Source organism: Rattus rattus, chromosome 9 (genome assembly GCF_011064425.1).
Source record: "Rattus rattus isolate New Zealand chromosome 9, Rrattus_CSIRO_v1, whole genome shotgun sequence".
In the NCBI taxonomy this organism is placed as follows: Eukaryota; Metazoa; Chordata; class Mammalia; order Rodentia; family Muridae; genus Rattus; species Rattus rattus.
Genome location: NC_046162.1, coordinates 56,259,480 through 56,279,718, shown reverse-complemented (window position 1 = coordinate 56,279,718; position 20,239 = coordinate 56,259,480). Strand labels below are relative to the sequence as shown.

The window sequence follows — 20,239 nt, the reverse complement described above, 5'->3', positions numbered from 1 at the left end:
ATTCTGAATGAAATGTTTTCTGTAAAATATACAAGCAACACCTAAAAGGCTATCAGCCCCAGTCCAAAAGAAGATCCCCCTGACACCATCTTACCCTGGAGACCTGAGCACAGCGACAAAGGGTAACAACATCCAGGAAAGAAAATATCCTAAGAAGAAAAGAGAGACAAGCTTTTATCATTTTTTCTCACTCTTATAGATAATCTGTCTTTTACATAGTCTCTCTCATGCCCGCCTCATTATGTGGTCCAAGATGGCCTTGACCTCATGATCCTCCTTCGATAGCCTCTGGAGTGGCAGGCTTACAGGTGTGCAACCACTGTGTCTAGTTTTTATTTTTTAAATAAAAAGCTTTAGTGTATAAAGTAACAGGTTTCGTTATCTTTTCATTTATGTATATCCCTGTACCCTGCTTGCAGTCACCCCTCTAGGACACTCTTTCCTCTTCCCCCATTTTGCTAGTCCCCCTTCTATCCCCAAACAACTGATTAAGAAGTTTCTCTTAGATTTAGCTTATAATGATGTAAACAGATTACTTAAACACACACACACACACACTCACCTACACCTCCATCACCCAGAGGCAGTTCTTTCAAATACAAATATACCCTGAATAATTTGCAAAAATAATTCTTTCACCTTGAAAGAGAGCAGTGGGGGCACCCTCATATGTAAAGTACGCATAGCCCAAGCATTGGCTCTCATTGTGTAGCCATTCCCACCAACCTCAATCTGGATCTTGTGCAACTGAAACTTTGTATTTAACAGTAACTTGCCATTGCCTCTTAGCCCTCGCAACCCCATTCTTCTCTCCCGGAGAGAGCCTGCTATTACTCCATGTGTAAGGCTGCATACCAGTTCACGTATAAAAGACAACATCCGTACATCCATCAGTGGGTGACTGTGTTGCTTCCCTCAACTGGTTACTACAAATTCCGTTTCTAGGTACACAAATACCTGTTTTGAGTCCCTGATCATTTCAGCTATATACCCAAAAGTAGACTCCTTTGTTGTTCTGCTATGCATCAGTTGTGCCATTTAAACAACTATTTATCAGTGAAAAAACTTCCGATTGCTCCATCTTTGCTAACATTTATATTATTATTATTATTATTGTTATTATTAAGTCTAATTTTTGAGACATGGTTTCTCTGTGTAATACCACAGGCTGCCCTGGAACTTGCTCTGTAGACCAGGCTGGCCTCAAACTCACAGAGATCCATCTGCTTCTGCCTCCCAAGTACTGGGATTATAGGTGTGCTCTACCATGCCTGGCTTCTTGTTTTTACAGCCACACAAATGGCTGTGAAATAAGAATTGGTATCTAGAGGGCTGGAAAGATGGTGCAGAGGTTAAGAGCACTAACTCTGCTTTCAGAGGTCCTGAGTTCAAATCCCAGCAACCATACAGTGGCTCACAACCATCTGTAATAGGATCCAATCTGGTGTGTCTGAAAACCATGACAGTGCACCTACATGCGTAAATAAATATAAATATAATCACTGAAAAAGATCATTAAAAAAAAGAACTGTTATCTCTTTGTGTCTTTGTGGTTGGTGTTTTTTTTTTTGTTTTTTTGTTTTTTTTTCCTTTTTTTCGGAGCTGGGGACCGAACCCAGGGCCTTGGCAAGCGCTCTACCACTGAGCTAAATCCCCAACCCCTCGTGGTTGGTGTTTTGAGGCAGAATCTCGCTCTGTAGACCTGGATAGCCTCAAATTCAGGACAATTCTCCTGCACTGGCCTCCCGGTACTACATTTAAGTTACCACACACAGTTTGGGGATTTTCTGATGTGTTTCTTGGCCATTTGCATGTTTTCTTTGGAAATCCACCTACTGAAGACCTGTGGTTGTTTTAAAATTAGCTAGTTTGTAGACTTTCTTGTTGGACCCTGAAGTCCTTTGTACCCTTCATTACACATGCATTTCCTGCCACACCAGGGGTTACACATATCTTTCCTTCCACACTCAGACTGCCTTGTTATTGCTGTAGCATCTTTTTTTTTTTTAAAGAATTATTTATTTTATGTATATGAGTACACTGTAGTTGTCTTCAGACACACCAGAAGAGGGCACCAAATCCCATTACAGATGGTTGTGAGCCACCATGTGGTTGCTGGGAATTGAACTCAGGACCTCTGGAAGAGCATTGACTGCTCTTAACCACTGAGCCACCTCTCCAGCCCTGCTGTAGCATCTTTTAACGTGCAAAAGCTTTAAATTATGATGTAGACAAGTAGCGTGCTTTTCTTTCATTTTCTGAGTTTGGGGTGTCATAGTCAAGAAACCATTGTTAGGGGCAACTTCAGGGAAACATCCTCCTGTGCTTTATTCTAGATTGTTATGTTAGGTATTATGCTTAGGGTTTGTGGCTGTTGGGATCAGTCACAGGGCCATGAGCATGCGGCCCACGACCTAGCACTGAACTCCACTTCTACTCTCCTGTTACTTCCGTCCTTTCCCACGTGATGATGGCTTTCCAACATCATCTGAGTTCCCTTATAAATGTGTAAGCTACCTCTGTCAGAATAATTTGACAACAATGTGTGCATGTGCTGGGGAAGACTGTTCCTGACGACCTGTCCTACTGGAATATGTCTTCTTTCAGCATCACACAACTAAGGATTTTCCGTTCTGATGCCAACATTGCAGAGTTGTCCTTTCCTCTGTAGGACAAGATTTCACTACATAGCTGCGCTGACTGTCCATGAACTCCACCCTTCCACCTCAGCTTCAGAATGCTGACCCACAAGCATGCACCATGCCACCCAGCTGCAGAAGGCGTCTGGATGATCCATCGGTTGTGGGTGTCAACAGGAAAGAAAGGACAGCAGCAACAGTGAACTACACTTCCCTTATGCGAAGGCTGTGTCACCCACAGCTTTCTTTCCTTCCTGAGATACAGTTAAGGATGACCTTAAACTCACCCTGGTCTACAGAGTGAGAGTCCTGGGACGACCAGGACCACTTAGACCCTGTTTCAACCTCCCTTCCCCCTAAAAGACAGGAAACCACAGGGAGGTGGGCAGGAGGGATGGCTCGGCACTGGCATTCTTACAGTGCCTCGGGTCTGAGTCCTGGCACCCACGTGGTGCCAGCCATGTAACTGGATCACGCTCCTGAACTGCCAGGCTCACCTTCGATTTCTCATATATTTTTTTTTTTTTTTTTTTTGGTTCTTTTTTTTTTTCGGAGCTGGGGACCGAACCCAGGGCCTTGCGCTTCCTAGGTCTCATATATTTTTATTTGCTCCACATGAGACTGATTACAGTTGATCCCGAGTTAGAAGGGTTAAGTGAGGAGCAACAGGACAGTAAACCCAACTGCTCTACATCCTGCAATGTCAGCAGACCACTCCAGCAGACGCCCAGACAACAACTATGATGAGATAATGAAACGGGTGTCAGTAAGGCCTGGGCCACAGCTTGGTAGCGTGATTGGCTAGCATGCTCATGAACCTGAATTCCATCCCCAGAAACACACAGCCCATTTCCCACTGGCCTGTGAAGAAAGGGAGGAATAACAAAGAAATTGGAAGCAGCAGCAGCAGCAGGCGGCTGGCCTTAAACTGGTAGGTAATTCTCCTGCCTCTGTAAGTGCTAGATTTACAGATAGATGCATACCAGTCTCTCTCCTGTGCTTGCTGTTTTTCTGTGACAGGGTCTCAATGTGTAGCCCAGGCTGGCTCCAATTTATACAGATTCAACCATCTCTGCCATCCAAGTGCAGGGATTAAAATGTATGCCACTCCCTGCAGCTGCGTGCACGTGTGCGTGCGCACACACGCACGCACGCACGCACACACACGAATATACATATATATGTACAACCTGTAGGTCTTGTCCGTACAGGTATCAGAAAAAGGCATGATATCCTTTGGACCTGAAGTTATGGGTAGCTGTGAGCTACAACGTAGGTGCCTGGGATCAAACCGGGAGGCACTGTGAAAATACCAGTGCTCTTAGCTGCTGAGCCATCTCTCCAGCTCACCTCTCTGGTTTCCTGTCTTTCTTATGGGGAAGAGAGGTTGAGACAGGGTCTGAGCGGCCATGGCTGCTGCCTGTGTTGCAAGTAGAGGTGTGTGCCAGCACTCAGCCTTTTCATGTGTTTTTGAAATGATCCTCTTGTCACAGAAATGGAGATGCCAGACCACACACCTGAGCTGTTAATCTAGGTACTTTCAGCACCACTATCTTTTTTTTTTTTTTTTTTTGGTTTTTTTTTTTGGAGTTGGGGACCGAACCCAGGGTCTTGCGCATGCTAGGCAAGTGCTCTACCACTGAGCTAAATCCCCAACCCTCACCACCGCTATCTTAACCACAATGATATTCAGAGGCATGCAAGCCGTATTCAGTTGACGCTATACAGAGCACATAGAGTACTATGTTAGTCAGACTTCCAACGCCATAGCGAATACCTGATAGTCACAATTGCATGTTTCATGACACACTTACTTGGTTGTGCTGTTGCTTAGATCATTGGTGAAGTGGGATGGTAACATGCAAGGGACATGTGATAGCCAGGAAGCAAAGAGAGGCATGAAGTAGCAGGATCCCAGTGTCCCCCTCAAGGGCTCACCACCAGTAACTCCATATCCTCCTCTTAGGCCCTGATTCCAAAGACTAAGGACCAAGTCTTCAAACACATGGACCTTTTGAAGACATTCAAGATCCAAACTATAACAACATTTACCTTCTTTATTATCTATATTACTATTGGAACTCTCTGGAAAGTTCTACTGCTCTAAGTTAAAGTACTTCTACCGGAGGGATGGCTCAGGGGTTAGGAGCACTTGTTCTGGCAGAGGATTTAGATTCAACTCCCAGCACCCACAGGTGGCTCACAACCACCTGTAGCTACAGTTCCAGAGGATCTAATGAGGACGCTAGACATGGTGCACATGAGTACATAAAGGTAGAATACACATAAAATAAAATAAATGATAAACTGAAAAAAAAAAAGCAAAATGCTGCAGGATATTTGACCACACTGTGAACCCAGAGATTGTTATTTACTGAAAAACCTGTTTCTAGGTGTGACAAGGCTCAGCCCTTCGTGCACACCTTCAGTGTTACAGTGCGGGTAAAGTGAGTTAGTAGAAGGACTCACTCATGTTACTCCAAGTGAGTAGCAGATGAAGTGATGAATTCGAGAAAGAGTTGACACAAAAGGATATGCCCAACTCTCATGAAAGAGAAAGGAAAGGAAAGCCATTTAAGGGAGAGAATAGAGTGAGAGAGAAGTGTGAGCGTGGTTCTGACAGACAGCTGCAGGAAGACAAGCTGCGGGGAGAGCAAGCTAGACACAGGGAAAGACAGCATGAGGCAGGGATGGGCAGGAGCCAGAGGACTAGAGCAGACTGCTCGGGTTAGTTTCAAGGAAAGTAGAGCAGTTCAGGAGAAGCTGAGAGAGAAGCCAGACTGAATCAGTCAGCTTGGAGAGGAGTTTGAGCCAGAAGAGCTGAACTCAATCAGCCAATCAGAGATCAGTGAGAACAAGAAGGGTGAGTACTCAGCAGCAAGTCTCAGAGGCTAAAAACATTCTAGGCCTTCATCGATTGTAAGGAGGCTAGAAGCTTCCAGGACTAGGCCTAAGTTAACATATGGAGGCAGCAAACTTTAGAGACAACAGTTACTACAGGGAAGTAAAAGTTAGCGACACACAAAAGTGAGAAAAGCAATGGTTCTGATTCTCAGAACCCATGGCAGCTCACAACCATTTATAACTCCAGTACCAGGGGATCCGATGCCTTCTTCTGGCCTCTGTAGTTACAGTAGACATCTGATACACAGACAGACGTGCAGACTCATACACACCTATAAAGTACTGTAGGAATACTAATGACAGTTCTCTCTGTCTATCCTGGGCAATGCGGAACATCATGTTCTATGCAGAAGCCATCACGCCCGGGCTCTGTGGTAAAGGAACGCCAGCCACGCACGGGAGCTGGGAAGGCGCCCTGTGACGATGACACAGGATGAAGATGAACAGACACCACGGCTATGGGATGGGAAAAGCAGAGCTCTCCTCTCAGCCTGACCAGATGCTTCCTGAGCAGGAAGCTCCGGGGAGTTTTCTTTCTTTCTTTTTGAAGAAATACAAGTGGGTAAGTGATGGCCTGGTGCAGAACACCTTTAATCCCAGTGCTCAGGGGGCGAGGCAGGCGCATCTCTTGAGCTTGGGGCCAGCCTGGTCTACACAGGGAGTTCTAGGACAGCCAGAGCTGCAGTGGGACCACGTCTCAAACAAAACAAAACAAAAAATGTAAGATAATGCTTTACTGGGGTAAAGTCATGGTTAATAGAATCCTTATTTTCTAATAAAAGTGGTAACTCTATTACATGTTTACCTAAAACATAGAAAATTACCTTTGATCCACAACTAAACTAAGAATATTTTCAGTCATGACATCTCACAAGCGTCTACAACTCCAATTTCAAGGGATTCCTTGCCCTTTCTAGCTTCCAAAGCTTCTAGCTACCAAACACACACACAGTCTACACGGTGCACCCAGATCCCTAAGTAAAAACTAAGGAGGGAGAAGTAGACAGACTCAGAGTCTTGTTCTTGCTCTTTTGTGTTTTTGAGACAGGGTTTCTACAAAGTCCTGGCTATCCTGGAACTCTGCAGACCAGGCTGGCCTCAACTCACAGCCATCCTCCTTCCTCTGCTTTCCGAGTGCCACCATGCCAAGACAACTCTAGGGGTTTGAGTCATCTTGATGTATAGCTTGCACTCCAGGCCAGCCAAGATGGCAAAAAACACCAAATAGCAAACAAATAAAAGAACATTATACCCCAGGACCCATGAGAAAGTCAAAGTGCTGTAAAACCGGTGTAGAATGCACGTCAGTCAAACCGCCACCGCAAGCTCAGACGGAAGCCTGGTGTGCGGGTTCAGCCTAGGACCCACGGGACGGAGTCAGGATGATTACTGAAGTCTCCGGCCACACAGTTACGCTGGGAGGACTCTGGAGAGTACCAGTGGACAGAAAGCAAACTGGAGCTTTGAGAGGTAGATAGTTCACGAGGTGACTAGATAGTACTTTTATCAGGGAATAAGGTCCTTATAAGGACCTTTTTCTTTCTTTTTTGTATGTTTGTTTTTTTCCAGACAGGATTTTTCTGTGTGGCCCTTGCTGTCCTGGAACTTTTTTTTTTTTTTTTTTTTTTTTGGTTTTTTTTTTTGGAGCTTGGGGCCCAACCCAGGGCCTTTGCCTTCCTAGGCAAGCGCCTACCACTGAGCTAAATCCCCAACCCCCGCTGTCCTGGAACTTAACTCTGTAGACCAGGCTGGCCTTGCACTCACAGAGATCTGCCTGCCTTTGCTTCCCAGATTCTGGGATTAAAGGCCCAGCTAGTGGACCCTTTTCTATCTTTGATTAGGTTACAATGTACTGAGAAGGTGATCACCAAGTATCAATACCTTGACCTTGTTTCCAGAACTCTTGAGAAATAAACTTCTGTTCATCATGTAATGTTTTATCTAGGTCAGATATTTTGTCATAGCAGTGCAGATGTCTGAAACCTATCAAAAGGCTGGCCGACAGAAACCGCACTCGAGGGACCTCTGACTGAAGAGGCTCATGGCTTCGTTTGTGTCACATTCTGCAGTGGGCACTCTGACTCTCCAGGCCCACTTCCCTCTAGCTGACTAGTGTGGGTCAGTTAAAGTGACTGGTTCAGGTTTAGACTAACTGGGCTACAATCTAAGAAAAGATGTTACTAGGGATCAATATTAACTATCTCTGCACCCAGAGCAAACATGGAAAGACAGTAACCTGGTATTTGCCAGTGGCCATTAAGTACCCATAAGGAAAAAGAGCTCTAAGGCTAACAACCAACTGGTTACCACAGAACTCACAACTTGGCCTAAAATCTTGCAGGTCCCTAAACCTATCGACCTGATAGCCTGGTTTATTTTTGTGTATTACATTATCTGAGACAATCCCCATACTGGCTGGTTGGAGTTGAGAGTGTTAACTATTGGCAGTTGAAAATAGCTTCAAGGCAACTGACAAATCAGAAGCTTGCATTTTTCAGAAGCTAGTGTTCCCTTAACTGCTGTACAGATGCGACAAGGCGTCCACGGAGAAAGGAGTGAAGCATTTCCTACAGTTCAGTTCTCCCTCTGCCTTGCACACACATTTTGTGGCACCCAAATGCCTCGCCTGTGGAGTTTTTTTTTTTTTTTTTTTTTTTGGTTTTTTTTTCGGAGCTGGGGACCAACCCAGGGCCTTGCGCTTCCTAGGCAAGCGCCTACCACTGAGCTAAATCCCCAACCCCGCCTGTGGAGTTTTCTGCAAAGCCAAACCCCACCACCTTCCGGGCAGACACTGAGTACCAGTTACAACCCCAGCCCCAGGCAACTGCACTCTACTTCCTGCCTCCATGGCTTTGTCTATCCAGAACATTGCCTATAATCGGCATAGTTATTAGGCCCTTTGTGTCTGGCCTCTTCTGATCATGCACACAGGTCACAGGATACATCTACCCTTTGTTCTTCTTAAGATAAAGAAACAGTCCAGTGTGTGGATTTATCACAGTGTTTGCTCTTCAGTTTATAAATAACTGTGTTATTTATGCTTTTGACTATTATCAATAGTGCTACTTCGGCCATTTTAACTACTTCGTTACATTTATTTATTTATTTATTTATTTATTTATTTATTTATTTATTTATTTATTTATTTGGGGGCAGCAGCCCTAGGGAACCAACAGAGGTCTTTGTGCACAGTGGCAAACAGCTTTCTTTGCTCACAGAGCCTTTGTACCAGTCCCCATCCCAATTATTATTACTGTTCTAGCTATAAAAGTGGGGATGCTGGTGATGCGGAATCTCTAAATATGGCTTTTTGAGAACCTCCAGGCTGGGTTTTCCACAGCGGCTGCACCAGCAATTCAGGAGGGCCAGCTCCTCCTCCTCACACGCCCACCCACCAAGGTTCTGGTTTGCTCTGAATACAGTTCAGGTTGGCCTCCTCTTCTCATGGGCTCAGACTCCTGGACACTGGGAACATGTGGGTGAAGGCATCACCATGTTCAGCAAAAAAGGGGAGCTCGGGTCTGACTGTTGGGGTTCATACAGTTGGGTCCTCAATATTGGGGTCCGCATTGTTGGAGTCTGCACTGTTGGGGTCCACAATGTTGGGATCTATACTGCGACTTTTTTCTAAGTTTGAAATCACTGAAGAAAACGTCTTTTATGCTATTTTTAGTCATTCATTATTTTTTGAGACAGGTATACTAACGTCACTACTTAGCCCTGGCTATCCTTGAACTCAGATCTGCCTGACTCTGCTTCCCAAGTGCGGGATTACAGGTGTGCAGGCCACACCCTGTCTACCTTATTCATCTACATGAGTCATGCCTCAAGTATTACTCTAATGAAATTAGAAACCTTTCTAGAAAAATAATTTAGCCATGTGAGAAAAAACTAGAATCTGACAGCTTGTAATTGAGTGTAAAAACTTTAAGCCACAAAGATGACATAGTGAAAATTGTATTCACTTCTGTACCTGCAGGGTCATGGGATGTTATGTGAGCAACGCTCTATGAATAGAGGGTTATGCAGATTGACGTTGACACTCCTGACTGTTGGGTTATTACATCGAAGGAGCATTGCCTTTAGAGCTAGAAACACGACAGGGGCTGTCTTCATTCAATAGGGCCTGTACATTTTCTCTAAAACAATAATGAAAAAAATCACAATAAAAATGACAAATGACATGTGTTGTCACAGGTGACATAACAACGTAGAGCGTCTGTGAAACAGTTCTAGCTTCTGAGACTTATAAACTAGGGATGGTGGCAGCACGATCATAGCACTGGGGAGGAGGAGGGACAGCAATCAGGCACAGAGGGACGGCCTGGGAGAAGACCCTATCTCAAAAGTAACAAAAAACAAAACAAAACAAAACAAAACACCTGAAGAAACAAACAAAACCACTCCGAAGATAAAAGTTACATAAAGAGCAAAAATAAAAATAAACGGAGGCTGGAGAGATGGCTCAGCGGTTAAGAGCACTGACTGCTCTTCCAGAGGTCCTGAGTTCAATTCCCAGCAACCACATGGTGGCTCACAACCATCGGTAATGGGATCTGATGCCCTCTTCTGGTGTGCATGAAGACAGCTGCAGTGAAGCCATAAAATAAACAAATGCACAAACAAACTCATCTAAAAACTACATCATAGGGAATGGTGGCATTTGCCTTGAATCTCAGTACTCAGGAGGCACAGGCAGGAGGATCTGTGAGTTTGGAGTTAACCTGGTCTACATAGTAAACTGCAGGAGAACCAGGGCAATATAGACTGTTTCAAAAACAGCAAACCAAAAACCATCACATATAAATCTCTCGGTGACTCTGTAATTCAACAAATGGGTGAGGGCGTAGCTCACTGGCAGAGTGCCTGTCTAGCATGTGCTTTTTAAGCCGAGCTGTCTTTCCTTCTTCTACCTGCCAGCCCTCTTCTGCTCCTCCCTTTCTTCCTGGAGATGATGCAAAAGCAGGAAGGTAAGCATATGCTGTGCTCACAACATGGCTGACTAGGTTGGGATCTTACTCTTCCACACAGATAGGGTTTAGAAGTCTTTTTAAATCTTTCATTGATAGGGGTGGTGAGAGGGCCACACTATGATGTTTGTGTACAGGGCACAGAACTTGTCCTTCATCCCTCTCTACTTCTACTTGGGTTCTGAGAACAAACTCAGTCCTGTTTTGTAGCAAGCACTAAGGCATTCCATTTGTTCAAATACAAGATACCTTTACACAGTTCATTGAGAGTATCAGGCTTGCCATGTGTGTGTGCTGCATACGTCTAATCCCAGTGCTCTGGCAGAGTTTCAGGCCAGCCAGGGCTATGACTAGGCATCTAAGAAAAAAAGCCTTTCATGTTCTACTGACTAAAGGAGACTAATGTTGCTCATTACTAAACAAAAAGCTGTTCAATTTCATATTAAGTTTTTATTTTATCTTCATGTTTTGAGAAAGGGCTCTTGGCCGTGGCTAGTCTTGAATTGACTATATAGCCCTCACTTCCTGATCCTCTGCCCTCACCTCCCAGGTATCAGCATACTCAACCCAGAGTATTTTAAAGTATGAGCGCTCTGCTGCATATACATCTGGATACCAGAAGAGGGCATCAGATCCCATTACAGATGGTTGTGAGCCACCATGTGGTTGCTGGGAATTGAACTCAGGACCTCTGGAAGAGCAGTCAGTGCTCTTAACCGCTCAGCCATCTCTCCAGTCCCTTTGTGTTGTTTCTTTTTTGTTGTTGTTGTTGGTGTGTGTGTGTGTGTTTTGTTTGTTTGGGTTTTTTTTTGTTTTGTTTTGGAAACAACGTTTTTCTATATAGTTCTCGATGCATAAAGACTCCCCCTCTGCATACACTCACTGTGTAGACCAGGCTGGCCTCAGAGATCCACCTGCCTCTGACTCCCAGTGCTGGGATTAAAGGTGTGCACCAACACATCTGGCTTCAGACTAGATTTCTAATAGATCCATGTCAACGATGTCTAATAAATATTAAGTAACAAAACATGACTGACAGCCATATATAGCACGGAAGACACAGACAGACAGTTGTACTCAGCCTCCACATCTGTGAGCATCCTAATTGTCTAGGGCACCCCAACTCATCACCCAACCAATACCACATCCAGACGTGATCATGTCCCTATATAAAGCAGAAAGACAAAAGAACTATTTAGGCTTTTTATGCCTTTTACCCTGAAGATAAGATGGGGGGAGGGCATTTAGAAATATAAAATCTGAAAGAGAACACATAAAACCACAAATAGTGAAAAGTAACTGCTCCAGAGTGAGTCAACATAAATTCTACACAAATTTGATGAATTCTGAATACTGCAAGCAAGGACCAGAAGAGGGCATCAGATCCTATTACAGATGGTTGTGAGCCACCATGTGGTTGCTGGGAATTGAACTCAGGACCTCTGGAAGAGCAGCCAGTGCTCTTAACCACTGGGCTAACCAGGCTGCTTTTTACTGAAAAAAGAGCCCAGTCTAGTGGCGCACACCTTTAAGCCCAATATTTCAGAGGCAGAGACATGGGTGTCTGAATCTGGTCTATAGAGGGAGTTCCAGGAGAGCCAAGACTATACAGAAAAACTGTTTCAAAAAAAAAAAAAAAAAAAAAAAAAAAGAAAGAAAGAAAGAAAAAGAAGTGTAAGTGTGCCCCACTGCAGGCAATATACGGGTGCCCTGAAAATGAGTAACAGTGGCATCTCATCAAGTGAGTCCCCAGTACAGGTGACATTTTAACAGCAGTAGGAAAACAGCATTACCAGAACTACTCTTGGGAGTTTTTCGACCTATCTTACAATAAGGTAAAAGCAAAGGCAAGATGCAAAATCACACGCAGGTCTGAGTTTAAACACTGCTATTAGGATTTTAAAAGTTGTCACTGGCTGGAGAGATGGCTCAGTGGTTAAGAGCACTGACTGCATGTTCAGAGGTCCTGAGTTCAAATCCCAGCAACCACATGGTGGCTCACAACCATCTGTAATGAGATCTGATGCCCTCTTTCTGGTATGTCTGAGGACAGCTACAGTGTACTTATATATAATAGATAAATCTTTTTTAAAAAAGTTGTTACAATAAATTTAAAATTCCAGGTAATAAAGACCAAGCAAGTATTACCTCTGACCTTCTGATGCATGAAAGCTTTGAACATTGCCTAACACATTTGTAGGATACAATGTCAAAAAACGGTTGGACTCTCCTGATAAACACTGCAAAGAGAAAACTAGCAACAAGTTTTTTCTTCACATACAAATATATATGCTACTGATGGATGCAGAATAAGGGCCCAGATGTACCTTAGCAGGAGTTCTTTGGGAAGTTTTTTATTGATTACGGCTTCGTCACTGTTTGAGAACATCTGTAAAACAAAACAAAAATCACTTCATCAGACATTAACATTGTATAAAATTTGGATAAAATTCCCTCAAGAGAAATGTTATGAATGAAATGAGTGGGGACCCAGCAAACCGGCCTGGGAAGTAAGCACTGCCAAGCTTGATGATCCTAGCTCCACCCCTGGGAACCACGAGGTAGGGAGGACCCAGGGCTGCAAGTCACCCCTTTCCTTCCTCCCCCGTGTGCACACATTGGAAGTACCATGGGGACTGGGGAGATGGCTCAGAGGGAACAAACACTAGCTAGCCTAAGTCCGACGATTCCATTTCCCGAACCACAGCCAGACACAACAGCCCCAAGGTATGGTGGGACAATATATCAGTTTCCTAAACTTTGGTAGCTTTTCTATCTAACTGAGCGCCTATACCAATCTACAGAACTTGGAGGCCGCCTCCCCTCTAAACTCAGAACTTCCCCAACCTCTAAACACAGCAGCCTCTCCCCTGTAGTCTGAAAATGGTACCTTATTTGTTCTGTGAGTTGCGGTTGGAGCTCCTACCCCAGCCTCTCCAGGCGTGAGTGTCTGGGATTAACTGAAGTCCTCAGGACTTTCTACTGAGCCCTGTTCCCAAATACTGGAATGTTATCTGACCTTGAACTCACAGATATGCCTGTCTCTGCCTCCAGTGCTGGGATTAAAGGTGTGCACGTCACATGGAGGTTTGTTTGTTTCACGTGAATGGGTATTTTGAATTCATAAGTTTGCCATATGAATGCTTAGTGTGATGAATCCTCTGGAACTGGAGTTACAGATTGTTGTGACCTGCCATGTGGTTACTGGGAATTGAATCTGGGTCCCCTGAATGACCAGTCAGTGTGAGCCATCCCTCCAGACCAATTCTTTTTCCTCTGTTTTTGTTTTGAGAGACAGGGTTTCTCTCTGTGTAGTCCTGGCTGTCCTGGAACTCTGTAAACCAGGCTGGCCTTGAGATCCTTAAGATCTACCTGGCTCTGCCACCAGAGTGCTGGGATTAAGGACCTGTGTCACCCCAGACAGAATGCCTTCTTACCTTTCTGTTGTTAGATTCCTGAATTTGATGTGCTACACTGTAACTCTGTACAGCTAAGTGCATAAAGACTCCCCCTCTGCATTATCCTATGAGCCTACAGCCTCTGCTCTCACTCTGCCCCTGACGTGGTTTTGCTGTATGAACCCACCCACCTGCTTGCATGTGGACACACTGACTGGTCCCCGATCTTGTCTCATTTGTCCCAAAAGTGAAAATACAGTCTCTGGATTCCCCATGCTGTGCCTTTCAACTATATAACATTTATGTCCTTGCCACAGACCTGGAAGGCACTGCTGTCCTAAAAATCCTGAGTTTTCAAAATTGGAAACATGGATTATGTCTCCATTTATTCAGGATTACCTCGATTTCTTCCAATAATTCTGATAATTTTTTCGTTGTAAGCTTTTAATGTTTATTTCTAAAGTACTCACTCTCTTTAATGCTAATGTTGGCTCACAGTCCAGCCTAGGCTACCCCACTCTGGTGTACTCAGCACAGCACCCCCCACCCTTTTGTTTTCAGCCCATTCGTGCCTTTGAGCCCGAAATAAATCTTTCTTTTTTTTTTTTTTTTCCGGAGCTTGGGTCCGTACCCAGGGCCTTGTGCTTTCTAGGCAAGCGCTCTACCCCTTAGCTGAATCCCCAACCCCTGAAATACATCTTTCTACACAGCATAAAGTTCAATCTTATTATCTAGTCTTACAACCCATGTCTTTCAAAAACAAAACCAAACCAAAAAAACCCAACAGGATCTCACTGCTGTAGCCTTGGCTGGCCTTGAACCCACAGGGATTCACTTGCTTGTTTCCTACATGCTGGCATTAAAGGCCAGCGCCACCATACCCAGCCACAAGCCATGACTTTTGGCTGAAGTGTTTAGCCCATTCCTAGCTGATTCGGCACGTCTAATCATTCTACTTGCTTTCTGCATTATTTTATTTTCCCTCCTAACAGTTTTCGGAGTGCCCTCTGCAGTGATTCCTCACAGGCCCAGGACAGTTTTCATCCAGCGACTCTCTTGAGCGGTTGGTTGCACCTCATCTTGTTACAAGCTTCCAAGAACTCATTGGTGAGTTCTAGCCCTGTTCCTCTTTTACTTTCTTCATACTTTCCAATAGAAAATGTCTGTTGTGCCATTATAATGCCTCCATTATGAAGATTTACTTATGTTAAGTGTGTGCTGTTTTGCATGTGTGTGTGTCTACACCACACATGCCTTAGTGCCTGTGGAGGACAGAAGAGGGAGCCGAGGCCCCTGGAGCTCTGGAGTCACCATGTAGCTGCTGGGCATCAGAACTGCTCCTCTGCAAGGAAAGGTGGTTTTTTTGTTGTTGTTTTCTTTTCCTGTAGCCCAGACTAGCCTCAAACTCATTGGTTCACTGGCCTCTGCTTCACAAGTGACAGGGTTAAAGGCATGTGTTGCCATGCCTAGTAAGTTTTCTCAACTGCTGAGCCGTCTCTATCCACTAATTCCTTCATGTAAAAAAAAATTATGTTATTTTCATAACTGTTGCTCTAGCAATCCCATTATGCACCTTGACTAGCCACAATGTAGGTCAGATTGCTTATTCCTATAAAACACAGAAACTGCACTTATAAGACTTCTTTTTCCTTTTGCTATTATATATTTATCTGATAAACCCCAACTATAGTTTTTAATTACTCAACTGTCTTTCAATTCAGTCAAAATAATAAAAGAACAATGTATTTATAGTCTTTTAAATCTACCTCTGTAATTAACATTTTCAGTGTTTTTTTTCCAAGTCACCATCTGGTACCATTTCCTTCAAGCTTTAATAGTTCACGTAAGGCAGATCTGCAAACAACAAATGTCTTGGTGCCTGCTTATTGCAGTTTTAAAATTTTTTTCCTCTAATATTTTGTTTGTGTTTTTAAAACAGGGTTTTGATCTCCAACCCAAGCTAGCCTTGAACTCATATGCCTCAATTTCTCAGTGTATTTGGGTTCTCTGAAGTGACAGTATCAGTAGATCACCCTGCAGGTATATGTCTGTGTATCTATGTATCTACAGAACTGTATCAACAGATTCATACTGCAGAATTGTAGAGCTGGTGCCCAAAAGTGGGGTGGGGTTAGGGTGTGGCTGCTATGATGTCTAAGGGTAGGAAAGAGATGTGTTAGTTTAAGAGATATGGGGAGGGAAACAGCAGAAAATTTTTTTTAGTATAAACAAACCCCTTAAAGTGAACACATATGGGGTTGGGGATTTAGCTCAGTGGTAGAGCGCTTGCCTAGCAAGCGCAAGGCCCTGAGTTCGGTCCCCAGCTCCAAAAAAAAGAAAAAAGTGAACACATATAATTAGTCATCATAAATTTATTGGCACGTAAAGATTAAACACAGGGCTTTGCATATACAAGCATTTATTTCCAACCCTTTAAAAACTTTTCTCAATTAAAAAAAATCCATCTCCCTTTTTATTTGTGCATGGAGGTGAATGCCATATACACATATATAGCTCAGAGGAGAGTTTGCAGAAGTCAGTTCTTGCCTTCTCTCATATGGGTCCCAGGGATGGAAACCAGGTCCTTTGAACTCCTGAGACATCGGGTTGGTCCGTGTATTTTATTGTTGAGACAGGGTCTCATTGAGTTCCCCAGCTAGCTTCTAGCTTCAGGCTCCTGGGTGGCAGAGATTGGAGGAAATGTATCACCACATTCACTCAAAAAATGTTTGTTTCTTTGTTTTCAAGACAGGGTTTCTTATGTATCCCTGGCTGTCCCTGAATTCACTCTGTAGACCAGGTTGGTCTCTAACTCAGGAGATGCGCCTGCCTCTGCCTCCTGAGTGCTGGGATTAAAGGCGTGCACCACTGCTGCCTGGCTCTGAAAAGCTTTTTTAAAAAGAGTAATTCAAATAATGAATTATTTTTAAGTGTGCATTTTAGGATATCTCAGTGCATTTTAATGTACTTAAAGCTGCTGGGCTATCACCCTCTTCTAGTTCCAAAATGTTCTCTATCCCTCTGCTGTGTCCAAATAGCAGTCATTGGGAAACCCTGCTGCTCTCTTATAGTTCAAACGTCTACTGATTTTCTTCAGGTTATAAATTTTCTTATGCTTGTTTATTTCTTACAAAGGGAACGGAAATGTGATGTTTTATGAATCACTGGTCGTTTGTTCAATGGTTTTGGGATGTATTGACATAGTAGCAGTACTCTTATTCTTTTTAATAGTTGAATAACAAACAGGTCCTTTGTATATGCCACTTTTTCTCGTTCATTCATGATCTTAATAGCCTTCGAATATGGTAATACTGCTGCTTTAGCATTTGTGTGAGTAGCTATTTTTAATTCATCTAGGAATGGGGTTATGGTCATGTGACATTTTGACACAATTTTAAAGGAGTCATTAAACTGATTTCTATAGTGGCTACGCCAGTCAACATTTCTGTCACAAATAAGGCTTGATATTTCTCTATACTCCTGCCTACACTTGTTTGGAACAAAATATCCAGCGCTGGGATAGAACCCAGGGCTTCACTGTACACAGAGTAGGCAAGTAGCCTACTACAAGCTCCAGACCTATTCAATTCTTTAATCTTAAAACTGGGCTGTTTTATTGACTAGGAAGGGTCCTCTGTAGTTCTTAGACACAAAAGCTTTTCCATACACAACTTACACACTTTTTAAAGGTTGTCTGTTTACCTTCTCAAGGGTGTAACTTAATAACAGATAGGTGTCTTATTCTGTTGTTTTCAGAACAAAAGACCATGTGGAAACAGGAATCAGTTGACTGGAGCCCCCCCCCAGTCTAATAACAGCCTATTACACACTCCAAAAGCAGTCAGCTGCCAAAGGCTGCAGCCTCCCAGTGACCTTTTAGAGAGAAACAAAACTGCCAGGGCAAACTCAATTCTTCCAAGCTACTTGATGGTGATTTAAGAGTGAGTATTAAGATTACGGAGTGTTAGAGAACAACTATTACCCCCACTCTCACCCCTAAAAAAAGGTTCTTCACTGAAAAAAATGTACGACCACTGGTCTCATTTTCACAGATCTGAACAAACTTTGGAACATCCAATGGCAGCCTCCCATCGGTTAAAGCTTTACGGCATCTGAAATATTCTGGGGAGGGATTAGGACAGAATACTCATAAAGAGATCCATAGCTAAAAGCTAGATTTCTTTTTCTTTTCATTTTTCCTTTTTTTTTTTTTTTTTTTTTTGTTTTTTCAAAAAAGAGCAAGGTTTTTCTTGTATAACCCTGGCCGTCCTGGAAATCACTGGGTAGACCAGGCTGGCCTCAAACTCAAGAGATCTGCCTGCCTCTGCCTCCCAAGTACTGGGATTAAAGGTGTGTGTCACCACCGCCCAGCTGAGAAGATTTTTTAAAAACACTTTTCCTATAAGTAGTTTTCATAAGGTTATGTCATTCCTTCACTCAACCAATACCAGATGTTTTTCCAATTGGCTGGTTTTATTGCCAGAATCCAAAAGGAAAAACATTTTTGTATGCTAAATAAATCTGAAGGAAAATAAGCTTACAATTTCTCCACCCAATATAACCGCTCTTTAGAAACAAACTATGACCAGTTATTACCACATCATGACTAAACCTTTTCTAACAAAGACATTTCTAGATAAAAAACACCAAGAAAGGAATACGTGTAGAACACACGCACATTACAATAGGCCACGCTTTCCACATTGCACACTTTCTAATGTCTGACTCAAACAGCACACGTTATGCTGGTCTCCATCTTGTCCACACTTCTCTACCTGCACTTCAGATAATGTTGTTTTGCGTATAAGGCATATACACACATGTGCACACATGTCCACTGCATGCATGGGTAAGAAGGGGATGTCGGGGGTGTGTGTGTGTGGGGGGGTGGATTTCACAGGTGTGGGGATGTTTTCCAGCTAGGATGGCCAGGCCGTGAATCCTAGCAATTCCCCTTGCTCTGTTCCCCAGGCCCAGTGCTGGAGTGACAGGCATGCAAGACCTCACACAGCTTTTACGTGGGGTCATCACTATGTGCTTTAAGTGCCCAAGCCATTTCCTGTGCTCTCTTTACACACTTATTCTGTTTTTCTGTTCCATATTTTGTCTCCTTACTTGGTTTTATTGTCATGAGCAACATTTCAGATTCCTGAGGACTCCTGAGTTCAATTCCCTTTGGAAGCAGAAAAACACCTCTGCCAGTTGTGTTCTGACCTCCACAGGACACGGTGGCATGTGCTACATAATCTGGTATTCCAATAAAATCACAGATTGTATCAGTCCTGCCTTCTGGAGGCACAATTACTTAAAACACCATTTGTGACTGTTATAAGAAGTTAAGAGGCAGTGGTATGATGTAACTGTGGTAGAGATGGTGAGACATAATTGGATTCTTGCCGTGCAGGTCAGGAAGCCCTTTCTTGCACATGTCTTTAATCAGTGCTAGTCTTTGCTTCTGTTTTTTGAGCAAGGTTTCTATCTTATATAGTTCTGGCTGGCCTTAAACTCATAAAGATCCACTTGCCTCTACCTACCCAGTACTGGGATTAAAGGTGCGAGCCACCAGGCCTAACACAAACTGTGTAGCTTTTAATGACAGCAAACCCTGTACCAGCGCCCACACGCAGGTTCCAACTGTTCCTTACTCCAGTTCCAGGTGAGCCAAGACTGCCTTGCAGGCAAAATACCAATACACATAAAACGAAAATAAATAAATCATTAAAAAAATTAAAAACGAAGGTGTAGGGCTGGAGAGATGGCTCAGTGGTTAAGAGCATCGATGACTGCTCTTCCAGAGGTCCTGAGTTCAATTCCCAGCAACCACATGGTGGCTCACAACCATCTGTAATGGGATCAGATGCCCTCTTCTGGTGTGTCTGAGGACAGTGACAGTGTACTCCTACATAAAATAAATCTTTAAAAAAATAAAAAATAAATAATAAGACAAAACAAACAAACACAGACGGTCGGGATATGGTGGTGCATGCCTTTAATTCCAGTACTTGGGAGGCAGAGTTAGGCAGATCTATGTGAGTTCAAGGCCAGGTCTTGAAAAACAAAACAAAACAAAGAGAAAAGTAAACAGGTACTTTTCAAGTTCAGACTCGGGTCCTATCTCAGAGACATTTCATATGTGCCAATAGATGGGTCACTGGGTCACACACAGGCACAAGGTAGTAGGCTTGTCTGTTGTTTTGAGAAAAGGCCTCGATATGCAGCCTTTAGCTGGCCTATGCCTAGTAATCGGCCTCTCTCTCTGCCTTGTGCTGCTGGAGTTGAAGGCATGAAGAAAAGGGCTTCCTGACCTGAATGGCCAGAACCAAACTAT

The 20,239-nt window shown here is 43.5% G+C and overlaps 1 protein-coding gene across 1 annotated transcript in view; it reads right to left on the bottom strand.

The window, feature by feature from the left end:
* Nucleotides 1-20,239, bottom strand: part of Fbxl20 (F-box and leucine rich repeat protein 20) — a 57,578-nt gene that overhangs the window by 21,851 nt on the left and 15,488 nt on the right. The window contains 2 exon segments of the mRNA XM_032911756.1: nucleotides 95-149; nucleotides 12,841-12,902. Coding sequence (XP_032767647.1) covers nucleotides 95-149; nucleotides 12,841-12,902 — 117 coding nt within the window.